Source organism: Bos grunniens, chromosome 20 (assembly GCF_055505025.1).
Source record: "Bos grunniens cultivar Pamir isolate PY7600 chromosome 20, Bosgru_T2T1.0, whole genome shotgun sequence".
Taxonomy (NCBI): domain Eukaryota; kingdom Metazoa; phylum Chordata; class Mammalia; order Artiodactyla; family Bovidae; genus Bos; species Bos grunniens.
In genome coordinates, this window is record NC_141184.1 from 71,298,882 (window position 1) to 71,321,518 (window position 22,637).

Sequence of the window (22,637 nt, forward strand, 5' to 3'; positions counted from 1 at the left end):
CCAGCTGAGCTACCAGGGAAGCCCAGCGTGACATTCTGAAGGGGGTCCATTAAAGAGATTTAGAGTGGAAATGAAGGAGGGAGAGAAAAGATTGTGGCAAATCTTGGCCACAATTCACTATAGACTAGGGCATGGCCATGAGGAAGCTGTTGCAAGCCATCTGTAACTCAAGTTAGCTAAAGTACCGACATTTGCACCCAGTCACCCTTTTGGAATTTGGACCTGAATCAGGATTGTCAGTGTGGTAACGCCACCCTCCCTCTCCTATATGCTGAGGCTTTCCCTGGTGGAAATGAAAGGGTGGAATTACTATTAAGAAATGGAAATTGCTCAGAACCCTGAAGGCCACCATTGGATGTGGCTGGCACGAGAAGATGAGTGTCATTCGTGGCTTAGCAATAGGAGGGTTGAGGCTGCTGTGGCAGTTCGCAGTGCAGAGGGCAGTTCTTCCCTGGGATCCCGAGGATGGTCATGCTGGGCAAAGGAGCGTGGAGGCTCGGCACCCTGTTCTGCCAGAGGCAGCCTCCCCACTTCCTGTGGTGACAGCCTCTTCCCCCTCTCCCCCGCCCCCAGGCGCCTCCACTCCAACCACCTGTACTGTGACTGCCACCTGGCCTGGCTCTCGGACTGGCTGCGACAGCGGCGGACCGTCGGCCCGTTCACTCTCTGCATGGCTCCTGTGCACCTGCGGGGCTTCAACGTGGCAGACGTGCAGAAGAAGGAGTACGTGTGCCCAGGTGAGATGGCGTGGCTCCCCTCCCCTCCTGTCCTGCCACTCGCCCACCTGTGAGCCCATCTCAGCCATGAACACATGCCCAGAGCTTGGTGTGGAGCACTCTAGTGTGCCTCCAGGTGTGCCAGGAAAGAAGCTCTTACTGAAGGAACTCATGGATCCCTTTCTGTTAAGCCTCAGAGTCCATCAGTCCTGAGAAGCTAACATTCGTTAGGTCCTTTAACATTGGCCAAATGCATTCCTAAGCCCAGGCTAAAGGAGGCTATTTCCAAATCTGCTTGCTTGGAAATCTTAGCTCTGTCCCTTAGTGGTGTGTGACTTTGGTAAGTTGCTGCATGTCTGCCAAATGGAAATAATCGTCATCTATAACTCAAGGGACGGGTGGGAGGATCCAATGAAATAATCATATGAAGCAGTAAGCATGATACACAGCACTTGGTGAGAGCTAATGAGTGGAGCTTAATTATTAGAGTTTAGTGGGCCCACAGAATGTGCCGAACAAACACAAGAGTTTGATCTGTGGGTAATTGAAGTGTAATAGGACAAAAAACAGAGCGTAACTGAAGGCAGCCTAGGTCCCCAGGGTGCGAGGTGACTGAGTGACCTGAGAAATGCTTCTCAGAGGAGGTTACCTTTGCCTTGGGTCCTAAACGTTATTTGCTCATTTGTTTTTACTTTCATTGACATTCTCCAATCCCATCAAGTCTTCCCTTTTCCAGTGACAAGGATGTAGAGCTAATCTCTTGATTGCCTCAAAAACAGAGAGTATTCAGTTGGAGAGATCCCCAAAGAGGTATTCCTGAAATTCAGGAGCTCAGTCCTGCAATTGGGTCCAGTGGCTTCTAAAGGCTGATCTTGGAGTGCTGATGTGTAGAAAAAGAAACTTTTTTTTAATTTTTTTCAACACCAAAAACTTTTCGTATTGGGATCTAGCCAATTAGCAATGTTGTGATAGTTTCGGGTGAACAGTGAAGGGACTCAGCCATACATGTGCATGTTTCCATTCTCCCCTAGTCCCCTGCTTCCATCCAGGCTGCCGCGTAACACTGAGCAGAAATAAGGAAAAAGGAGCTTTCTCAGTACAGAAGCCGACTACATGTTAGGGACCGCAAGTGGCCAGGAGTACAGGCTGGTCCTCTCTGGCTCTTAGGCTGCATTTGCCATATGTAGGAATTTCCCTTGAATTTAACTTCACACTCTGCTGCTTTCCCCTGTCATGTTACAGCTTCATCAAATTCCTTATTATCCAAAAACATTTTAACATGTCTCTGAGCAGTACCTCAACAATTTCCTATAGACACCCACTTAGAAATCACTTTCCATCAAACACATAATAAAACCGTTTATCACACAGGCACCAAACTCAAATATAGTGACTGTAATTACAGTAATTATTAGGCAAAGGGTACAATATCAGCATAAGTGCCAGTGAAAGAAATAATTATAGAGTGCAGGAGTCATCTAAGAGCTAGTGAGAAAAACTAATTAGGGAAAATGGTAAAGCACATCATTATAGGTGGGTGCCAAGTTTAAAGCTATGCACCAACACGAGTACACTTCGTCACAAAAGCACCTTCCCATCAGAGAAGTGCCGAGACGTTGCTTACCCAGCAGCAGTCAGGACCCAAAACCCAGGGCGGGAAGGCTGATCCTCCTGGATCCCGAGGGTGCTGCTGCCCCAAGTCTCCCTCCTCTGAAAAGGCTGGATTTCAGTTCAGTCCAGTTGCTCAGTCGTGTCCAACTCTTTGTAACCCATGGACACCAAGCTTCCCTGTCCACCAACTCCTGGAGTTGGCTCAAACTCATGTCTATTGAGTCGGTGATGCCATCCAACCCTCTCATCCTCTGTCATCCCCTTCTCCTCCTGCCTTCAGTCTTTCCCAGCATCAGGATTTTTTCCAAGCAGTCAGTTCTTCGCATCAGGTGGCTTAAGTATTGGAGCTTCAGCTTCAGCATCAGTCCTTCCAATGAATATTCAGGACTGATTTCCTTTAGGATGGACTCACAGGTGGGTTAATAGTTATATAGGTGACTGTTACCTTTATCACATCCCCTGCTTATAGCAATCTTGTTTATTGCTGTGATGGTCCTATAGCTTCTTAATACAAAGCCAAGTGTCTTTTAAGGACATGAGAATTTAATCCACAGACTCCAGACATGAATAGGCTATTGTACTCTACCTTCTCGCTCATAGTATAAATTTAGGGGAGTGACACATTGGAGCCCCTATGCATGGGGGATTTTTTAGATGTTTTTCCCAGGTTCTGAAGAATTAAAAACAGGATGCTGTGCTGGGTTACTTTCTGAAAAGTCAATCAGATACAATGGCCAGGGGAACTGGTGAGTTGAACATCATGATGAATGAAGCATCTCATTAGTGGGGCTCAGGAGGAACAGCCCCTCCAAAAAGTATTATATCTTTAATAATGATTCAAGGTAGTTGGTGAGACTGTTAAAAAAAGGGGGGTGCTAGGGGAAGCAGTGTGGAGCAAGGCTCAGCCTGTGTACATGCAGGAGGTCAAAGAGATGGGCTGTTCTTATGTACCTGCCACCATAACTCGAGCCCTGTGAAGTGAAGCCCACCTCTGAGGGGGCAGGCCCGCCCCACGGCAGAGCCCAGCACGGCATCTGAAGGAGGCGGTCTGGGACAGACCTGATGGCGGTTGTTTAAAGCTGCAAAACCACCAGGGTTTCTGCCTCTTCCAAGCTGTTCCTCCCATAACCCGCAAGAGACGGACTTCCGTCAAGAAAGAAGGGGCGTGAACACTTCTTTAAAAAAATGAAGTCGTCTGCTGAGGAGAGAGAAGGCTTAGGGCAGCAATTAGGCCGTCCCTCTGAGTGTTCATCACCAGAGGTCCCTCCCCAGGCAGCCTAAGAGAAAGCTCCCTGCGCCCCTATGCGGTATCAAAAAATTCTCCTGACACAGGACCCCAGAGACAGAAACGAGCTTTATCTCTCTCAGCCTGCGAGGGCCCTGCCTGCCCGAGTCCCTGATAGCTCCCTCTGAATTAAATCTGGCTGTCTGGAGCCCAGCCTCTTCTCCCCAGAAGCCCTGGCTACAGGCTTCTTATGATGCCAGTTAACCCAGAAATTTGCTAGCAGCACACTTGGGTAAAATTCATCTCCTCTGTCAACGGTCCCCTTCAATCAAAGGCGTTTAGTTTACTCCCCTGGGGAGACAACTGGGACTCTTTCACAAGGGTGGGAGGCTATTTTATTTATTATTAATGATTTTCTATGATATACAGTGGGACTGCTTGGTCTCCTTTCGCTCTTGCTGAAAGGATTTGTCTGTTAATTTCCCTTGTTTTAAGAGAAAGCTTAGGGCCATAGGACGGGAAGAGTTCCTGAATGGACTTTATGAGTTCATACGATAGATCGGAGAAAAGGTTCTGCTTTGGCCATGTTTAGGCTCATGTGAGTTGCAAGTTGCTGAATTTTGTTTCCCATCCTTACGTAAAGGGCTTATTTTGGAGTTTAAACTCTAGGTTTTCTCTTCCTTGTGTCAGTTTCCTGGTGCCTTAATATGGTCAAGGGTATTAGCTAAATATTTGACCTCTTGAGTTAATTATCTCTTTCCTCTGAACATCTTTTTAAAACTTTTTATTTTAAACTGGAGTTTGACCAGTTAACAACGTGACAGCTTCAGGCGCACAGCCGAGCCGGTCCGCCGTACATTCACGTGCGTCCATTCTCCCCCAAAGTCCCCTCCCATCCAGGCTTCGCTTAACGTTGGGCAGAGTTCCCTGTGCTGTACAGTAGCTCCTTGTTGGTTACCCGTTTTAAATATAGTAGTGTGTATATGTGGATCCAAAACTCCCTAGTTAACCCTTCCCACCATCCTCTGAGCATCTTTGAACCTGTTAATGTGTCTTTGAATGTGAGATATCTCTTCATGAAGATCGATCCTGTCTCTAGTAATAAAGGGCCATGTCTTACTTTTTCCAGGTGCCCCATCACCTAGAGCACTGCTGGTTCCTAACAGCCTCTCAACAAACTCTTCCTCAGTTATTATTAAAATGAAATAGGTGTGTCTCCTTGGAAACGAGAAACTTTCTCCTTCTACTTCCTTTTTTTTAAAATTTGAGACTAGTTACTAAGTATAAAGATAATTAAGGTAAGCCATGACTAGCCGCCCATCTCCTTAGGAGGTTTTAATTAAAACACCATAATTGGACATTGCAGGAATGAGATTATTAGGTTTATTTAGTCATTCCCCAAATGATCATGCCTCTGGTATTTAAATCACGTTCATTTATATTCTCATCATAATTGCTTGAGTCCCATTGTCATTCAGTCTGTTGTTGGCTTTTGAAAGGCCAGAGGGCAACAGGGATGCTTAATTTGAATACTGGAATTAATTTATTTCTACACGCTCACCAGGCCATTGGATTTTCCAACTATATTCATTCTACTGGGTGAAGTTCTTTTTAAAGACAGACAGAAAGAAACCCGGCTCTAACACAAGCATGTCAAGCAGTCTCCAGTGTGGCTGACACAGTCTGAGTCTTGCCCCTGAGCCTTCTCTTCCTGCCGCCCAAGATTTCAGGACTTCGAAGTTTTCTGTTTCAGGGCAATAGAAAAGCATGGTGGGTGTCTTCTTGGCAGAGGAGATGGTAGAAGAGCCCTTCTATTATGGGAATAAACATAATGGATCTATGTCAGGGTATTTTTTTGTTTTTAGTTTAATTTTTTTAATCTCCTGGCCATACTGTGCAGCATGTGGGATCTCAGTTCCCTGACCAGGGATAGAACCCAAGTCCCCTGCATTGGCAGCGTGGAGTCTTAACCGCTGGACCACCACTGAAGTCCCTACATCAGGGGTTTTATGAGGGTCAAGTGAGATGACACATCCAAAGCACTTAAGGCAGCGCATAGGTAGTACCCCGCCAACGTTAGCTACTCTTGGGAGAATGGCACAACTGTGTCCCTGGGCACGCATGCTCCTCTCTCAAGACTTCTGTTTTTACCCCATCTCCATGGCCCTCTCTGGATCTGAAGTTCAGTGACTTCAGCCCCACTCATCTGGGCTTTTAGGATGATGATCACCTTCATTTGCCAACAAGGAGAAGAACAAAAATGCGGTGAGCGCTGAGCAGGAGTCAACGCTGATCACTGCCCTGGTCACGTCTCCATTTTTCCTCTCCTGTAGAACTGGAGGGCAGCTTGTAGTCAGTAGAGGGAGGAGAATTTGTGCAGTGTCCATGCGGGTATACCCACAGGCTCTCACCCTGTGAGAGTTCTAGCTGGGAACGCATTCTTGCCCTCTCCCTCGATGAGGGCTCCCAGGGCTGGGAAGCAGCTCCCTTGATGACCAGTAAGATCAGGAAGGGCCAACGTGTCTGTTCCCCCCGAGCTCTGCCCTGCCTTCCCTCCAGACACTGGACCACAGGCCGGTAGTCTTAGGAGATCTCTGAAGGCTGGACATCTCAGCTCCCTCGTTGAAGTACCTCTGAGGTAGCTTTGACTCCTTATTGCAATTCTCGAGCTTTGGTAGTGATTGAGGAAAGGTGAGATGGTACCCCAGAGCAGAGGCAGGCACCTGGGCCGCATGCCCGTCTGCCTGCTCTGATGAGCACATCCTTCCACCCCAGGGCAGTAGCGTGTTCACGCTGGGCCTGAAAGAGGTCCAAGAGCAGAGGAGCCCGGGCACTCACTTTCAAACGAGGAAAGGAAGAGCAAGTCCCTGTGCACTGCTAAGTTTATGAGAGGATGTCTTAGAGAGTAGGTGACAGAAGGTCTACCCGCTAGTCCATCGCTATGCTCTGATTTAAGGCCTTTGCTGTGCCAGGGAGGGAAGGGGGTGGTACCCATCAGCAGGCTCGCTCGAGGACCCTGAGGACTCATGGGTCCCCAGAGAACACATCATGCAATGGGGACACATGTGCATGGAGCAGGCGCATACCTAGAGAGACCCTCCCATTGAAGATCTGTACACACTCCTATCCCAGTGTTAAAACTCTGTTCCCATTCCTTTCTGCTTCCTAGCCTGTAGTCATAGATTTTGCTGCGTAGAGAGGTAGGTGCTTCCGCGCTTAGTCCCCCTTGGAAATCGACTGTCCCCTGCACCACTCTCTTTGGCCTCCGTGTGTGTGGACAGGAAAGGCTGGGAGGGGTGGCTTTGCAGACAGATCTTGGCGCAGGGCCTGGACGTCCCTGCTGATCCGCGCGGGGGTCTCGGCTCAGATGGGGCCTCAGGAGACCAGACCAGTGGCCTTCAATGTGATTAAGACGACCTGCGCGTCAGCCTGAGTGTCCTGTTTCCCCAGAGCCGCTCGTCTCCCCACGCTGGGACTGATCCTATGGACAAGAGCCCAGGGCACTCGGAACTCAGGGAGCCTGCCCCTAGGGTCCTTCCAGAGCTTGGTGACATTCAGGCCCCACCTCTCTAAGGCTTCTGAGCCAATTTCATTCATGGATTCATCCTCTCCCTCACCTAAGGTGTGTTTATTGACTTGTATTGGGCCCTATTCTAGGCACTGAAGATGTAATCGTGAAGAAGGTGGAAAAGGTTGCTGCCCTTGTAGAATTTAACATCCATCTGTCCAGAGACACAAGGCCTAAGGGAGAGACTCCTGCCAGCACAGGATTCAGAGACCCAAAGGGAAATGGGCTTGGTCCCCTCCAGCATTGACTCAGGGGAAGTGTTTGCAGGGAAAGTGAACTCATCTTTCAAGCCTGGCTTAGACCGTGTTTTGTTACAAGAGGGGAGCACCCTCACCACGTGTGAATACCTGGCTGGGGAGCTGCCAGCCCAGGATGCTGACAGAGGCTATAATTACCAGTGTTTCCCTCTGTGTAATTAAAGGTGTTGTTACTGACCTGGTTAAGGAATCTTTTCAAAGGCTTTTTTGCCTTGACAACATCCCTTACAATGCAGCACAGCCTTTCTTCCGAATCAGAGCCACCCCATGAAACACCCAGCTTGTTTACAGAGGGACTCAAGGCTGCAGTCTGGATCTGCTTTAAACAGAATTCATTTCAGCCTACAAGTCAGAAGGGGTCCCTTTGAAGAAACTCCATTTCAGAACCTCCTTCTGCCCATAGGAGTACCAGAACATAATGTCTTTCTTCCATCTTTTCTGACACACCCCCTCTACATCACAGTTTGACAGATCAAAAGAGGCACGGCCGCCAGAGACCCTGTGCCTCAGTGGATGGAAAGGCAAGTGCTCAGGCTCAGGGCGCTCCATGCAGCCCCTGACACTTGCCCTCCAGGAAGGGGCAGGGCGTGGCGCGTCTCCCTGGCTGGCCAGGCGCCCTAGCCCCTTGATGTGGAGGGCCAGGCATGGCGGTTTTCTCTGCTGGGCACCACTGCACTTCAGAAGCCCTGACATCTGAAGCCTTCCTGCTCTGTGCCTCCCTGGGAGGATGTGGGTGAGGGGACGAGAGCCCTGCCCACAATAGATCTTCTTTGCCAGCTGCAAAGAGAGGGAGCAGAGGAGGGAGGCGGTCAGGTTTCTAGTCCTCCTGCTCCCATTTGTCTGAAGAGCAGTGGTTGACCTTTAGACTCAGAAGGGTGTCAGTGGTGCAGTCGGGGCTTCTTGTTCACTGAGATGGCAGCAGAAAAGTTCAGCGTGGGTGTGTGACTCCCCCAACATCCTGCAGACAATTTGTGGCCGAGCCAGACCCATTGTTAATAACAATAACAAATAACACGACTGAGCTCTGTGTTCCACAAACTCTTCTAAATACCTCACATGCATTAATTTCACCTTCACAACAAAGCCATGCTATGAAGTAAGGTTTGTTGTTTTCGCCCATTTTAAAGATGGGGAAAACTGAGACAGGAGGACTTAAGGATAATAGTATAGAATCAGGGTTCAAATTGAGCCCATGCGACTTCAGAGCCCACACTTTTGGCCACGATAATCTCATTCCTGACCTGAGTTTCTTACAGGCCAGCCCTCTGGGTTTGTCATTTTCTCAGAAGTGTAAAGACTTTACCAGTTTGGAACAAAGCCAGCACCACCTCGCTCTCTAAGGGAATGCTTCACTTGGGGATTTTAATGTACATTGTCATCTCACTGGCATTGTCCATGGTCTCTGTTAGATCCACCAGTGTGATACTGGAGAGTTTGAAGTCCTTGTACCCTACACAAGAATATTTTCTTGAATGTTCCATCTAAGAGGATGTTTTGAAATTGTGTGCGTGTGTGTGTGTGAAAGTGAAGCCAAGGGAAGTAAGAAGCTTTGGTCACTGAGTTAGCACTTTCTAGCAAAGCAAATGTTCCTAAGTGAGCCACAGGCATCGATTTGAGTCTTGAAGAAGGACCGCCCCCAGGTACAGGGACTGTTGAATGCAGTGGGGGGCCTTCCACTGGAAGGCTCATTCAATGTCTGAACAAGGACTGGCCCCGGGCCCAGTCCGTCCTCCGATTCAACATCTGTGGCTAGACTTGCTCTGGCTTCCCAGCCTCAGCTTCTGCAGTGAACAGGGGCCAAACCAAAATCATCTTTCTCTACAGACATTTTCCATGTTTCACCTTTTATCTTTGGCCAAGAGCCCCCGACCAGATAGTCCATGTCTGAACAGTGAGGATATTTGCAGGGTTGGTCTGAATCTGCTCTCAGCCAATGGCCCTTTGCTCTGAGAGGGGGGCCTGAAAAGACACTGAAACTGTCCCTGTTGGCTGGATCCCTGGGTGGTAAGGTCCTGAGGAGCCCATTGGGTTGAATTTACCCTTTGGACCATCCTGTCCACATTTGAGAAACTAACCACAGGTTTGAGAGTCTTACTTCACTTTGCAGAAACAGTCATAATACGAAAACTTATACACCGTCTTTTAAATTGGAATTTACTTCTGTTAGTGATTTGATGTGACCACCAGAGAAACTGATTAAGATTCTTATGACTCTCTGAATCTTGAGTTAGTTTGCCAGTGTGTATGTTTATTTTCACTTGGCTTTCTTTCTTTCTTTCTTTCTTTTTTTAATTTTTTGGCTACACCTCACTGGATGTGGGATCTTGGTTCCCTGGTCTTGCGTTGGAAGCACAGAGTCTTAACCACTGGACCCCCAGGGAAGCACCTTCCATACCATTTTCTTTTCTTTTTTTACCACTTTGCATTACATTCACATGGGTTCTCACCTCAAGCAAAATTAAGGCCCCAAAATGTGGAGTAACTTGTTCACCTTTTTCTCTCATGAGATAAGTTTTATTTGCGTGATCTCTGGACAGAAACGCTATTTGAACAGGCCTTGAATGTTGCTGTTGATGACATTCGGCCATTAGTGCCCCAAATGGCACCTTTTCTCCTCCCACTTGGGTTTGAGAAAGGAATGAAAGTGTATCTAAACTCAGTAGCCAAGCCCCAGATAAAAGATCAAAACCTCGGGGTGCCATTCAGACTCTGGGCCCCTGAAAAAGCAGTCCCCGGGTATGTGCTGTGCATTCCAGTGGTGTATTTCCATGTGCAGTTGACTCTGAGAGCAACTCTGTGACTGAAGAGCTGGCACGATCAGATGACAGAGCAGGTGGAAGAATCCAGAAATAGGTCAAGGTCAGGCTATCTCCTCCTGGCTGAATATTTAGCCAGTAGCACCTGTGACTCCCAGATGAGGGGTGATGTCAGCTGGCGATCATTTTTCAGGTAGGTGATGAGGTAGCGCTGCCTTCTTGGGAAGCTGGTTAAGGATCACAGAAGCCCAGGGAGCTCCTCACACTGACATGAGTTGACCACTGTGTTCTGACCCCACAGGCCCCCACTCAGAGCCTCCAGCCTGCAATGCCAACTCCATCTCCTGCCCTTCAGCCTGCACTTGCAGTAATAACATCGTGGACTGTCGAGGGAAGGGCCTGACAGAGATTCCCGCCAACTTGCCAGAGGGCATCGTTGAAATGTAAGTGCCTGCCTGCCACCATCTGTCCCTGGTGAGTTCACCTCATGGTCTCGGCCAATCCCCGCAGACTGGCAGCATGTTGGGCTGTTAGAGCTGACTGTTGAAAACGCTCAGCCATCTCTTTGCCCTCCTCCCACGCTTTCCCAGGTATTACAGCTCAGGGGTCAAAAGCATAGACTCTCAAGCACAGTCAGCACATGACAACCCGTAGACAAAATATGTCCACCACCTATTTTTGTAAATAAAGTTTTATTGGAACACAGCCACACCCATTCATTTACATATTACGTATGGCTGTTCTTGTTGGGCATTATTGAGTAGCAATGACAAAGGAACTTATGCCCCACGAAGCCTAATGTATCTTCCATCTGGTCCTTTACAGTAAAGGTTCACCATTCCCTACCCTAGAGTCTCTCTGTGATTATATCCTAATTCTACCATGCACTGGCTGTATAATTGTGGGCAAAATAATTGCTCTTTTTCATCTCCAGATTTCTTATAGTAATGTGATAATTATAGTATTACTCAACAGGTCATGAAAAGTGAATGAAATACCACATGGAAAGCACTTAGTACAGCCCTTGACACAAGGGCAAGTCTTCCATAAAATGGTGGTGGTACAAAGTATATGAATAATGCACTAATTTTATAGCTACAGTTATAGAGCAAGAGACTGAGCTTTTCATCATTCTGAATCAGATTATCGTCGTCCAGATTAGGCCTTTAGGTAACAAGACAAGTTTGTGTGTGTCTCTGTGTGCACTGATGTCCAAAATTCCAAGAAAATTCATTTGTCCATGTAGCTCAGTCTTGTCGACTCTTCTCTCATATGTTAAAAAATGGCCAGTGTCTCATTCTGGATTAGAAGGTCAATGAACACTGACCTCAAGATCACTCCTTACATGACAATAACTGATAACATAGTCACCTTTACTTTTAGATGGCTTTATTAAACATCGGTTAGATGGAACCCCTCTCACTGAAAACATCATTAGAAAAAATCCCTCCAAATAAAAGATATGGTACACATTTCCCGCACCTCTCTGCTACACCTCGGCTCCCCCTACTCCCCCTCCTTCCCGCTCCTTCTCCTTTTCCCCTCTTCTGCCACCTGTTTCTCCTCTTACGTACACCCTTCTATTGCCAGTGCACTCCAGTGGGTGACCAAGTTGACCCTTTCATTCATTCACGGATTCATTCAACAAACATCTTTTGTGAGCCCACTGTGGTCCAATGGTAATTCTGTGATTAGGGAGCAGCAATGAACAAAACAGACCAAGTTTCTGCCCTTATGGTGCTTGCATTGCCGTGGAGAGAAGAGAGCAACGACCAGTAAACAAACCAAAGTAAGTCAGATAATATGGTAGAAGATGGGAGGTTCTGTGGAGAAAAGCAAAGAAGTAAGCGAGAAAAAGCAAGTGGCTATCTGGAGGAGAGTGTTGCCCATAGAGAGGACAGTGTGTGCAAAGGCCTTGAGGTAGGGCTGTACCAGGTATACCAGAAGGCCAGTGTGGCTGGAGTGGAGTAAGCACAAGGGAGAGTGTTAGTGGTTGAGGTCGGAGGGGTCATGAGGGGCCAGATCATGGTGCATTTTAGGGACTTTGGTTTCACCCACTGAGACGAGAAGAAACATCTAGCTTACAACACGGGGGCCTTAGTTTCTTCTTTCTTCATCTGCTTTGCTAACTTTTCTCTGATTCCCTTTGAAACATTCTCACCCAGCCCCAGTGGATCTGTGCCTCCACACCCTTCCTGAGGGCAGGAACGCGTTAGCCAAGGGTGGGTTTGGCCTGGCATCTGTACCTCCTGTGCCTTCCCCCCCCTTGACTCAGTCTTCTTTCAGCAAGAACAACAGTGACTTCCCTTTGTGCTTCACTGGGATGTGCCTTCACTCCTCGTGGTCCATTGCCCAGCCTTGGAGAACCCTTCCTTCCACGGGCCTCACGTAGACCTCACCACCTGTCCCTCTCGGCCCCTCCCAGCCTCTCTGCCTCTCCTGATCCATTCCCCTGCCCTCTTCTATCCTTTTCTGCACCCGTGATCTTTCCACTTCCCTTGTCAGCCAGGTCTCCTTCTCCACCTGGTTCACCCTGTGCTCCTCGTTACAGGAGCCCGCCCCTCGTCTTCCATCCAGGCCAGAGTAGGACTCTGATCCTCCAAAGGTGGATGTCAAGACAGAATTCCTGCCAATTCATGCCTCAGTTCAGATTCACATTGAACATTCTTGTCTCTGCACTGCCTCACTTCTTTCCCCTTCCATCTGCCGGGTTTTATCTTTTCTCTTTGGCAGCCACAGAGCTTCCCTTGGCCAGGTCTCAAACCATAGCATGATGGAAAAGGCCAGTCTAATAATCACGCTGCAACCATTGACCCCCACAACAGCCCTGGTTCAGGAGCTCAGGCCTGCTCACCCTCCTTTCCTGCTCCATGTGCCTACACTTCCAGCTCAGGCTCTACAGGCTCACAGATCAGGCATATGAAGGAGAGAAATCACAGACATCCACATTGGAGGGGAAGCCCATGGAGCCAGACCATACCTAGGCCATTGGGCTCACACCCGAACATTGAATTTTAAAAGGAACATGGACAGGCTAGACTAGTTATTTCTGAAAGCCTGTCTGATTATTACTGAGTTTTTCCTTAAGTGAGGTAAATTAAAAATAACAAGAACAATGTGATATTTTTCCATTGAGCAAAAAGATTCCATTTAAAGAAGCATCTTTTATTTTAACATTCTAGACTTCCTTATTCCATTACCATTATTGTCAAAAATATTCTTCATTTTATAAAATGATGGGCACTCAAAGAAGAATATGTGTGTCTAATAGAAATGTGTTTAATTATATGTGTGATTATTATATAATTATAAATATATGTCTGTATATAAATAGTATGTATAATAGACACACAGAAATTGCCTTAATTGAGTAAATAAGAGGTCTAAATCATCACAGTTCAGTTCAGTTCAGTCAGTAAGTCATGTCCAACTCTTCACAACCCCATGGACTGCAGCACGCCAGACTTTCCTGTCCTTCACCATCTCCCGGAGCTTGTTCAAACTCATGTCCATTGACGGTGATGCCATCCAACCATCTCATCCTCTGTCATCTCCTTCTCCTCCTGCCTTCAATCTTTCCCAGCATCAGGATCTTTTATAATGAGTCAGTTCTTCACATCACATGGCCAAAGTGTTGGGGCTTCAGCTTCAGCATCAGTCCTTCCAATGAATATTCAGAGTTGATATCATTTAGGATTGACTTGTTTGATCTCCTTGCTGTCCAAGAGACTCTCAACAGTCTTCTCCAACACCATAGTTCAAAAGCATCAGTTCTTTGGCACTCACTTTTTTCATGGTCCAACTCTCAGGTCCATACATGACTACTGGTAAAACCATAGCTTTAACTAGATGGACCTTTATTGGCAAAGTATTGGCTTTACTTTTTAATATGCTGTCTAGGTTGGTCATAGCTTTTCTTCCAAGGAGCAAGTGTCTTTTAATTTCATGGCTGCAGTCACCATCTGCAGTGATTTTGGAGCCCAAGAAAATAAAGTCTGTCAGTGTTTCCATTGTTTCCCCATCTATTTGCTATGAAGTGATGGAACCAGATGCCATGATCTTCGTTTTTTGAATGTTGAGTTTTAAGCCAGCTTCTTCACTCTCCTCTTTCACTTTCATTAAGAGGCTCTTTAGTTCCTCTTTGCTTTCTGCCATTAGAGTGGTGTCATCTGCATATCTGAGGTTATTGATATTTCTCCCAGCAATCTTGATTCCAGCTTGGGCTTCATCCAACCCAGCGTTTCTCATGATGTACTCTGCATATAACTTAAATAAGCAGGGTGACAGTATACAGCCTTGACGTACTCCCAGTTTGGAACCAGTCTGTTGTTCCATGACCAGTTCTAACTGCTGCTTCTTGACCTCCTTACAGGTTTCTCAAGGTTGTCTAGTTTTCTATCTCTCTAATAATTTTCCGCAGTTTGTTGTGATCCACACAGACAAAGGCTTTAGCTTAGTTAATAAAGGAGAAATAGATGTTTTTCTGGAACTCTCTTGCTTTTTCTATGAACCAACGAATGTTGGCAATTTGATCTCTGGTTCCTCTGCCTTTTCTAAATCCACCTTGAACATCTGTAAGTCCTCAGTTCACGTACTGTTGAAGCCTAGGTTGGAGAATTTTGAGCATTACTTTGCTAGCATGAGAGATGAGTGCAATTGTGCGATAATTTGAACATTCTTTGGCATTGCCTTTCTTTGGGATTGGAATGAAAACTGACCTTTTCCAGTCCTGTGGCCACTGCTGAGTTTTCCAAATTTGCTGGCATATTGAGTGCAGCACTTTCACAGCATCATCTGTTAGGATTTCAAATAGCTCAACTGGAATTCCATCACCTCCACTAGCTTTGTTCGTAATGATGCTTCCTAAGGCCCACTTGACTTTGCCCTGCAGGATATCTGGTTCTAGGTTAGTGATCACACCATTGTGGTTATCTGGGTCATTAAGATCTTTTTTGGATAGCTCTTCTGTGTTCTGGCCACCTCTTCTTAATATATTCTGCTTCTGTTAGGTCCATACCATTTCTGTCCTTTGTAAGCCCATCTTTGCATGAAATGTTCCTTTAGTATCTCTAATTTTCTTGAAGAGATCTCTAGTCCTTCCAATTCTATTGTTTTCCTCTGTTTCTTTGTATTGATCACTTAGGAAGGTTTTCTTATCTCTCCTTGCTATTCTTTGGAACTTTGCATTCAGATGGATGTATTTTTCCTTTTCTCCTTTGCCTTTAGCTTCTCTTCTTAACTGTTTGTAAGGCCTCCTCAGACAACCATTTTGTTTTTTTGCATTTTTTCTCCTTGGGGATGGTTTTGATTACCACCTCCTATACAATGTTATGAACCTCCATCCATAATTCTTTTGGCACTCTATCAGATCTAATCCCTTGAATCTATCTTTACTCCCACTATATAATCATAAAGGATATGATTTAGGTCATAGCTGAATGGCCTAGTGGTTCTCCTCACTTTCTTCAATTTAATTCTGAATTTGGCAATAAGGAGTTTATGATCTGAGCCACAGTCAGCTCCCAGTCTTGTTTTTGCTGACTGTATAGAGCTTCTCCATCTTCGGCTGGCTGAAAAGGATATAAACAGCCTGATTTCTGTATTGACCATCTGGTGATGTCCACGTGTAGAATCGTCTCATGTGTGGTTGGAAGATCATGTTTGCTATGACTGGTGTGTTCTTTTGGCAAAACTCTGTTAGTCTTTGCCTTGCTTGATTTTGTACTCTAAGGCCAAACTTGTCTGGTACTCCATGTATTTCTTGACTTCCTACTTTGCATTCCAGTCCCCTATGATGAAAAGGACATCTTATTTTGGTGTTAGTTCTAGAAGGTCTTGTAGGTCATCATAGAATCGTTCAACTTCAGCTTCTTCAGCATTAGTGGTTGGGGCATAGGCTTGGATTACTGTGATATGGAATGGTTTGCCTTGGAAACGAACAGAGATCATTTTGACATTTTTGAGATTGCACCCAAGTACTGCATATTGGGTTGCTGACTGTGAGGGCTACTCCATTTCTTCTAAGGGATTCTTGCCCACAGTAGTAGATGTAATGGTCATCTGGATCAAATTCACCCATGAAATCTAGAAACCTGGAAATGGCCATCTTAGCTAGAGTACCTCTAAAAATAAGCAGCCAGAAACAACAAGCATGTTCTTAAGACTGTAGACTGTGGATTCAGACAGACCCACATTTTAGCTCTTCCCTGCCTTTTAACCATTGACAAATAACATTTCTGCATCTTGGTTTACTCAACTGAAAATGTAGAGGCTAGTGGTATCTTCTTAATGGTTCATGTGAAAGTTAGATGAATATATGCTATCAAATGCTTAGCACTGGGTCTGGCACATAAGATATACCGTGTTAGCAGTGACTGGCATGATTTTGCTATAACTGCAGCTACTACTTCCACCACTTTTATCTTAGCCATGGTAAGAGAGGTTGGGAACCACATCACAGGAGCTGGAATTACCTGCATTAGATTCCTCCCTAAAGCTCGTTCAGTTCTTTGAAGATTATGGTAGAGAGAATAGGTTAAAAAACTAGGCTAGCCACTTGCATTATGAATTGAGGCTGGCAGTAGCTCATTTTCATGCAAATATATGCAGACATGGAAATAAGGCTGCCCCTGCTAACCCAGCACCCATGACCCACCAGACAGATTGCCTGGGACTTCTCTTGTATGCTTTACTCTTTCTCCTCATGATAAAATGAAGCTGAAACATCAAAGCAGTTGAGGCAAGGCTCTCTGACTGGATACTGAGAGAACTTTGCAGAGGAAACCTGTTTGTTCCTTGAGGCAACAAAGCCTGTTGCTGGAGATCTGTGTGCTGACCTGTCTTTAGAGCAGTTAAAATTCATATTCTTAATCAATGAGAGACCAGAAGATGGGAGAGGTCGAAAGATGGGAAAGAAGGAGCAGAGAGTGGACATCATACCATGCACCCCAAGATGCACAGGAAGTGTCTGCTTCATCATCCAAAGGCATCTGAATGTAGCTCCTCTTCTTACCATCAAGAATTTCACCTCAGAAAAAAAAAAAAAAAAAAAAGAATTTCACCTCAGAACTTCCCTGGTGGTTCAGTGGCAAGACTCTGTGCTCCCAGAGTAGGCAACCTGGGTTCAATCCCTGGTCAGGGAACTAGATCCCACATGCTGCAACTGAGACCTTGGCGTAGCCAAATAAGAAAAAAAATTCCGTCTTACGTCCTTGGCCACTCGTATAACCCAGATATCTCCTTCTCCTTTGGGATAATTTGCACTACATCCAGTTCTCTGTTCCCTATCTGCCCAGTCTTGAGCTGGTCGTGATGCTCTTAAACCTTGGGAAGGATCTGCACTCCCCAGCATTTGGGGGACGGAAGGGCTGTCTCTCATGCGGAGCAACCTGGCAGACTCTTTCCGGTTGTTTTTCAAAGCCAGAGCAGTTCACAGTGTGCGCTGGTCTCCCCACATAGCAGAGCCAATTCCTCTAAAAATAGCTTTCTTTCAGAGAACCCACAGCGAGACAGTTCACTGCAGATTTTCCTCGAAACTGAGCTGCTCCCTGTCGTTTCTCTGAACCCACTCCAGCCTCCAGCAGGGATGATTCTGGGAAGAGCGAGAGGCCCACACGGTCTTCGTTCTGTGGTCCTTATTCCACCCTCCTAGGTCCTCAAGGATTGAGAGGGACTCTCAGTACCTAGAGCTCCTTCTTCATCTCTGTCCCATCTCCTTCCATTTTTACTCTTTTACCCCACTTAGTGTCATTCCTGTCTCATGCCCTCAGCTCTAACAAATAAATTCAGCTTCTCAAGAAAGATTATTGTCGTTCAGTTGCTAAGTCATGTCCAGTTCTTTGCAACCCCATGGACTGTAGCCTGCCAGGCTCCTCTGTCCATGGGATTTTCCAGGCAAGAGTGCTAGAGTGGTTGCCATTTCCTCCTCTGGGAGATCTTTCCAACCCATGGATCAAACCCATGTCTCCTGCATTTGCAGGCAGATTGTTTTACCACCAAGCCCAGAGAAAGGTTGTGGATGGACTCAGATGCCAACTCATAAATCAGGGCATCTAGGGAGAAAGGTAGCCCCACTCTGCACCTGGCCTCACCTCGGCCCTATTGTCTATCCACAGTGGAGAGATAAACAGTGGTTTATCTGCTTAACAAAGCAAGTGTGTGTCTACAACACTGGTCACCAGGGAGATTTTTAGAGAAATTTTTTAAAAAGCAGCCAGCAGAACAAAAGGGTTAGAGGACTCTGGGCATCACCAACATCTTGGATTCTTCAACGTTCTGAGGACACTGGGTTTCTGGGGGACTGCCATGTGGAAGGAGGGGGATGGGGTGGGTGGGGACAGGCGGAATAAAGGGGAAGCCAATCAGGCAGCAGAATAATTAAGAACAGAGCCTTGAGATAAATAGCCCCGGGGTGTTTTTTATTTTATTTCTTTATATTTGGATGCGCTGGGTCTTTGTTGCTTTGCAAGGACTTTCCCTAGTTGCAGCAAGCAGGTGCTAGCTCTCTAGTTGTGGTGTACAGGCTTTTCATTGTGGCGGCTTCTCTTGTCGCGGAGCATGGCCTTTAAGGAATGTGGGCTTCAGTAGCTGCAGCACATGGGCTTAGTAGTTGTGGCTTAGAGGGCTCTAGAGTGAGGGATCAATATTTTCAGCACACAGGCTTAGTTGCTCCTTGGCATGTGGAATCGTCCCAGACTGGGAATCAAACCTGGATCCCCTGCATTGGCAGGCAGATTCTCAACCACTGGACCATGAGGGAAGTCCAGTCCTGGGGTTTGAATCTTGCTTCTGGCTCTTTGGGTACCTGTCTTAACAGCTCAGGGCTTCTCAGGTGGCTCAGTGGTAAAGAATCCACCTGCCAAAGCAAGAAGATGCAGGAGATGCGGGTTTAATTCCTGGGTTGGGAAGATCCCTGGAGGAGAAAATGGCAACCAGTATTCTTGCCTGGGAAATCCTGTGGACAGAGGAGCCTGAAGGGCTACAGTCCATGGGGTCACAGAAAGTCAGACACAACTGTGCAACTTAGCGCACACGCACGCTTAACAGCTCATGGTTCTCTCAGTTCCCATCTTTGCAAAGTGGGGCTCATCATCCCCACTAGAGATTCTCCATGAGGGTTAAATAGCATACTTGTGTGGGAAATTAGCACAGTGTTTGAAAACTACTAAATGGAATCCGAAAGGGAAAAGCTGATTCTCGTGTCACATATGTGACGTGATAGAAGGCTTTAGTTTCAAGTTCTCATTTTTTTTTCAGCATTGATGACAAAGGTTTCTCTGTTAGAGGCGTCTGAGAATATGCATCATAATAAGGGCAAACCTGACCCTGTGTCGGCACCTCTGGTTTCTGTAGGGAATGCCAGGAACTCTGCACAGTTGGTTAGGAATGACTCATGCCACATATGCCCACATGCTTCATCTTTGTTGTTATTTTTTAATATCTGTTTAATTTATTTGTTAATTTGGCTTCGCTGGACCTTAGCTGTGACATGCAGGGTCTTTCATTGTGGCACACGGGCTCACTGGTTGGGGCGTGCAGGCTTGGTTGCTCTGTGGCCTGTGGGATCTTAGTTCCCCACCCAGGGGTAAAACCCGCATCCCCCGGCGTTACAAGGCAGATTCTTGACCACTGGACCACCAGGGGAGTCCCATGCTGTTTCTACTTTCGTAATACGACTTGCTTTGTAGCACTGTTGAAGGAACACAACGAGCCAGTGTGCAGAGGACGGCGTGTGACGTACAGCAGGCCCTCAGTAGATGGTAGCTGTCCATCATCATCGCAGCCAATGCTCTAACCCAGCTCCAAAACCTCTTTATCAGGTGACTTGCTGCCATGGCCCTGCTCTGGCTGTGTCCCTGCCAATCCCTCTGGCATCACGTTGACTTCTGTGTTGCGAGAAATGTATTGTGCTCAGCTGAGTGTTTGCAAATGACAGATCATTAAGGAAGCACCGAGGAACTAGGGCAAATCAATACAGCGCACAAATGGCTGAAATCCCCATCAGATGTTCCCATTGTTTCTGGTGCCGGAAGATGCTCAGATGTTTGATTTGTATGTTTGTTTTTATGCTAGTTCTATTAAATCAGTTTGCAGCCTGAAGAATGTTTGCCAAAGAAAGACACACGTGCCAGTTAAGAGAGACTGAAGACAGCCGCTGGCTTCAGACATCCCAAATGTGACAGTTTTTGCTAATGTTCATGCTTCTCTTTGTCCGTCACACTGAATTTTTGTCACGGGAGCATGGACCTTTGCATGCTTGTTCCAAGCTGTGTAAAACCCACCAGAGGGCACCTACCGTGTAGAGCCTGTGGCCGCGGGGCACACACACCCCCCAGAATTCCCCCCTTGACCGAGGGGCCGTTTTCCTGAGGATGAACAGGCAGTACTAAAGGAATGGCGATGCCTCGGCTGCAAATGGTATTCAGCAAACTGGTGACTGAGAGTGCAGGCTTTCCAATTGGATGAACGTGAGTCTGAGTCCCAGCTGTAGCTTTTCCTGGCTTTGTGAACTTGAACTAGTGACTTAAACTCTCTGAGCCTCAATGTTCTCATGTTTAAAGTGTGAACAGTGATAAGGAATAGGACCTGCCTCCAGGAGGTGTAAATATTTAGACCAACCTGTGCACAGCTCTTAGCCCGATGCCTGACTTAATAAGTACAGGCTGATACATATTAGCTCTTACTGTTGTTATCATTCTCACCCTGGCTTTAACTTTACATCTGAAGTACACTGACCAACTCTGGAGCCCCCTGAGGCAAGGCTAACCCACATCATGTCCTGGCCTTGGCACTCTATAAGGCGTTGGATGTCCAGCTGGTACCCACAGCAGCGTAAGAGGCAGAGAGACTGCAGAGATAAAGACCCTCCCCAGAGTGTGCAAGGGTAAAGAGTACAGGATACACAGCAACGTCCCAGCCAGGGTTAACAGACTAAGATCAGAATTCTTTGTTCTTTGTTCAACGTCACACCTTTGCACTCTGCATACATTTTATAAACACACACACGCATATATATATATATATATACACACACACACACTTTTCCCAACCCAAGGATCCAGCCCATTTGAGCCACCAGGGAAATCCCCAATACACACACACACACACACACACACACACACACACACACACACATCTATATTCCACCTTCCCTCAACTTCTACAGCCTTTTTGACAAAATACCTACTTCAGAGGGTACATGATGTCTCTGGATGACAACTGGGATCCTCACCGCTTAAACTTTTCTGGGACTTTGGGAAAGCTACCTTGGTCCCTGGGCCTCAGTTCCTCCATGTTTTCAGAGAAGGCAGAGCCTCCACTGGGTAGAAAAAGAAAGATGCCATCTCTGCTCTTAAGGCTCTGTCGCCCTGGATAGGCTATTGGGTCCCTGTAGGTTTTATTTTCCTCATCCACAAAATAGGACCAACACAGCTTGCCTGCACAGTGTAAGGACTCAAAGAGAGAAACAGACGTAAACCAACTCGATTCCATAAAGGACAGCTCTTCTTGTTATATTAGCAATAAAATCTTAGCTCTGGCACCCCTCACTAAGGTGGACGTTATTTCTTACACTCTGCGCAGGCAGCCGGCTGACCTGACTTGCATGTGCTCCTGGCCTCAGCCGGGAGCGGTGGGTCCTCTTGCAGGAGTGGAAGGGGTTGCCATCATTACAGTGAGTGGTTCTCTCCAGAGGCATCCTCCAGCCCCCAGCCCCCTGCCAAAGTGGCAGGTGAATCCCAGGATTCCTGGAGAGCATTTGCCACCCGACTGGCCACCCCAGTGGTCCACAGAGTTGCTGCCTTGGCTGAGAAATTCCTAAACTCTGCTCAGCTGGAAGATGAGAATGTCCTTGGACCCTCTCAGTCAAGGCGGCCTGCCCAGATCTGCCGCCTCTGTGGGTGGCTGTATCCTGTAGCTCGCAGCCTCTGCAACCTCGTGGCATGCTTTTTGGCTCACTGTAAGCCAACCAGGCCCCTGTCCAGCCATCCTGTGCCCACGAGCCCAGCAGAGCACACCCCCGCCCGCTCCAGCCCCACAAAGGCTCTCTTAATAGACTGTGGCAGTCTCATTTGTAGACTTGATTCATCCGGCAGCCAGGAATGATCTGTCCTGATGCTCTTCTCTCCTCTCACCCGCCCTTCCTCATTCTCCGCCCCCACCCCTCACCCGCTTCCTTCCGCCTGGAGAGTGATTTGTCTGTGTTATGGGTAGGCCTGACTAACCATTCCACATTAGCAGCTAAGATGTTGTTTGAAATGGGAAAATCGCTGGCAAACTGCTCCATTAGTGACTCCAGTAACAAATACTCTCTTTCCCCCACTGAAGACGAGATTGCAGGGGCACGAATTAATATGACTGTCTCCCCTTTTCCGCAGTGGGGATTACTCTTCAAGATGAATGGGTTCATCCCAGCCAGAAATGTGCTTCCTCTAGACGTAGCCTCCAAGGGAGCCAGCTCCTCCTGTCTCTTCCTTCTGCTTCCCCCAGCCTTCCCCTCCACACACA

The 22,637-nt window shown here is 47.0% G+C and overlaps 1 protein-coding gene across 3 annotated transcripts in view; it reads left to right on the top strand.

The window, feature by feature from the left end:
* The window catches only part of SLIT3 (slit guidance ligand 3), a 718,940-nt gene that overhangs the window by 551,728 nt on the left and 144,575 nt on the right, over window positions 1-22,637 (top strand). For all 3 annotated transcript variants that reach the window (XM_086362269.1, XM_086362271.1, XM_086362270.1), the window contains exons 8-9: window positions 574-737; window positions 10,435-10,576. In XM_086362269.1, the coding sequence (XP_086218395.1) occupies window positions 574-737; window positions 10,435-10,576 (306 nt within the window). The remainder of the gene's footprint in view (window positions 1-573; window positions 738-10,434; window positions 10,577-22,637) is intronic.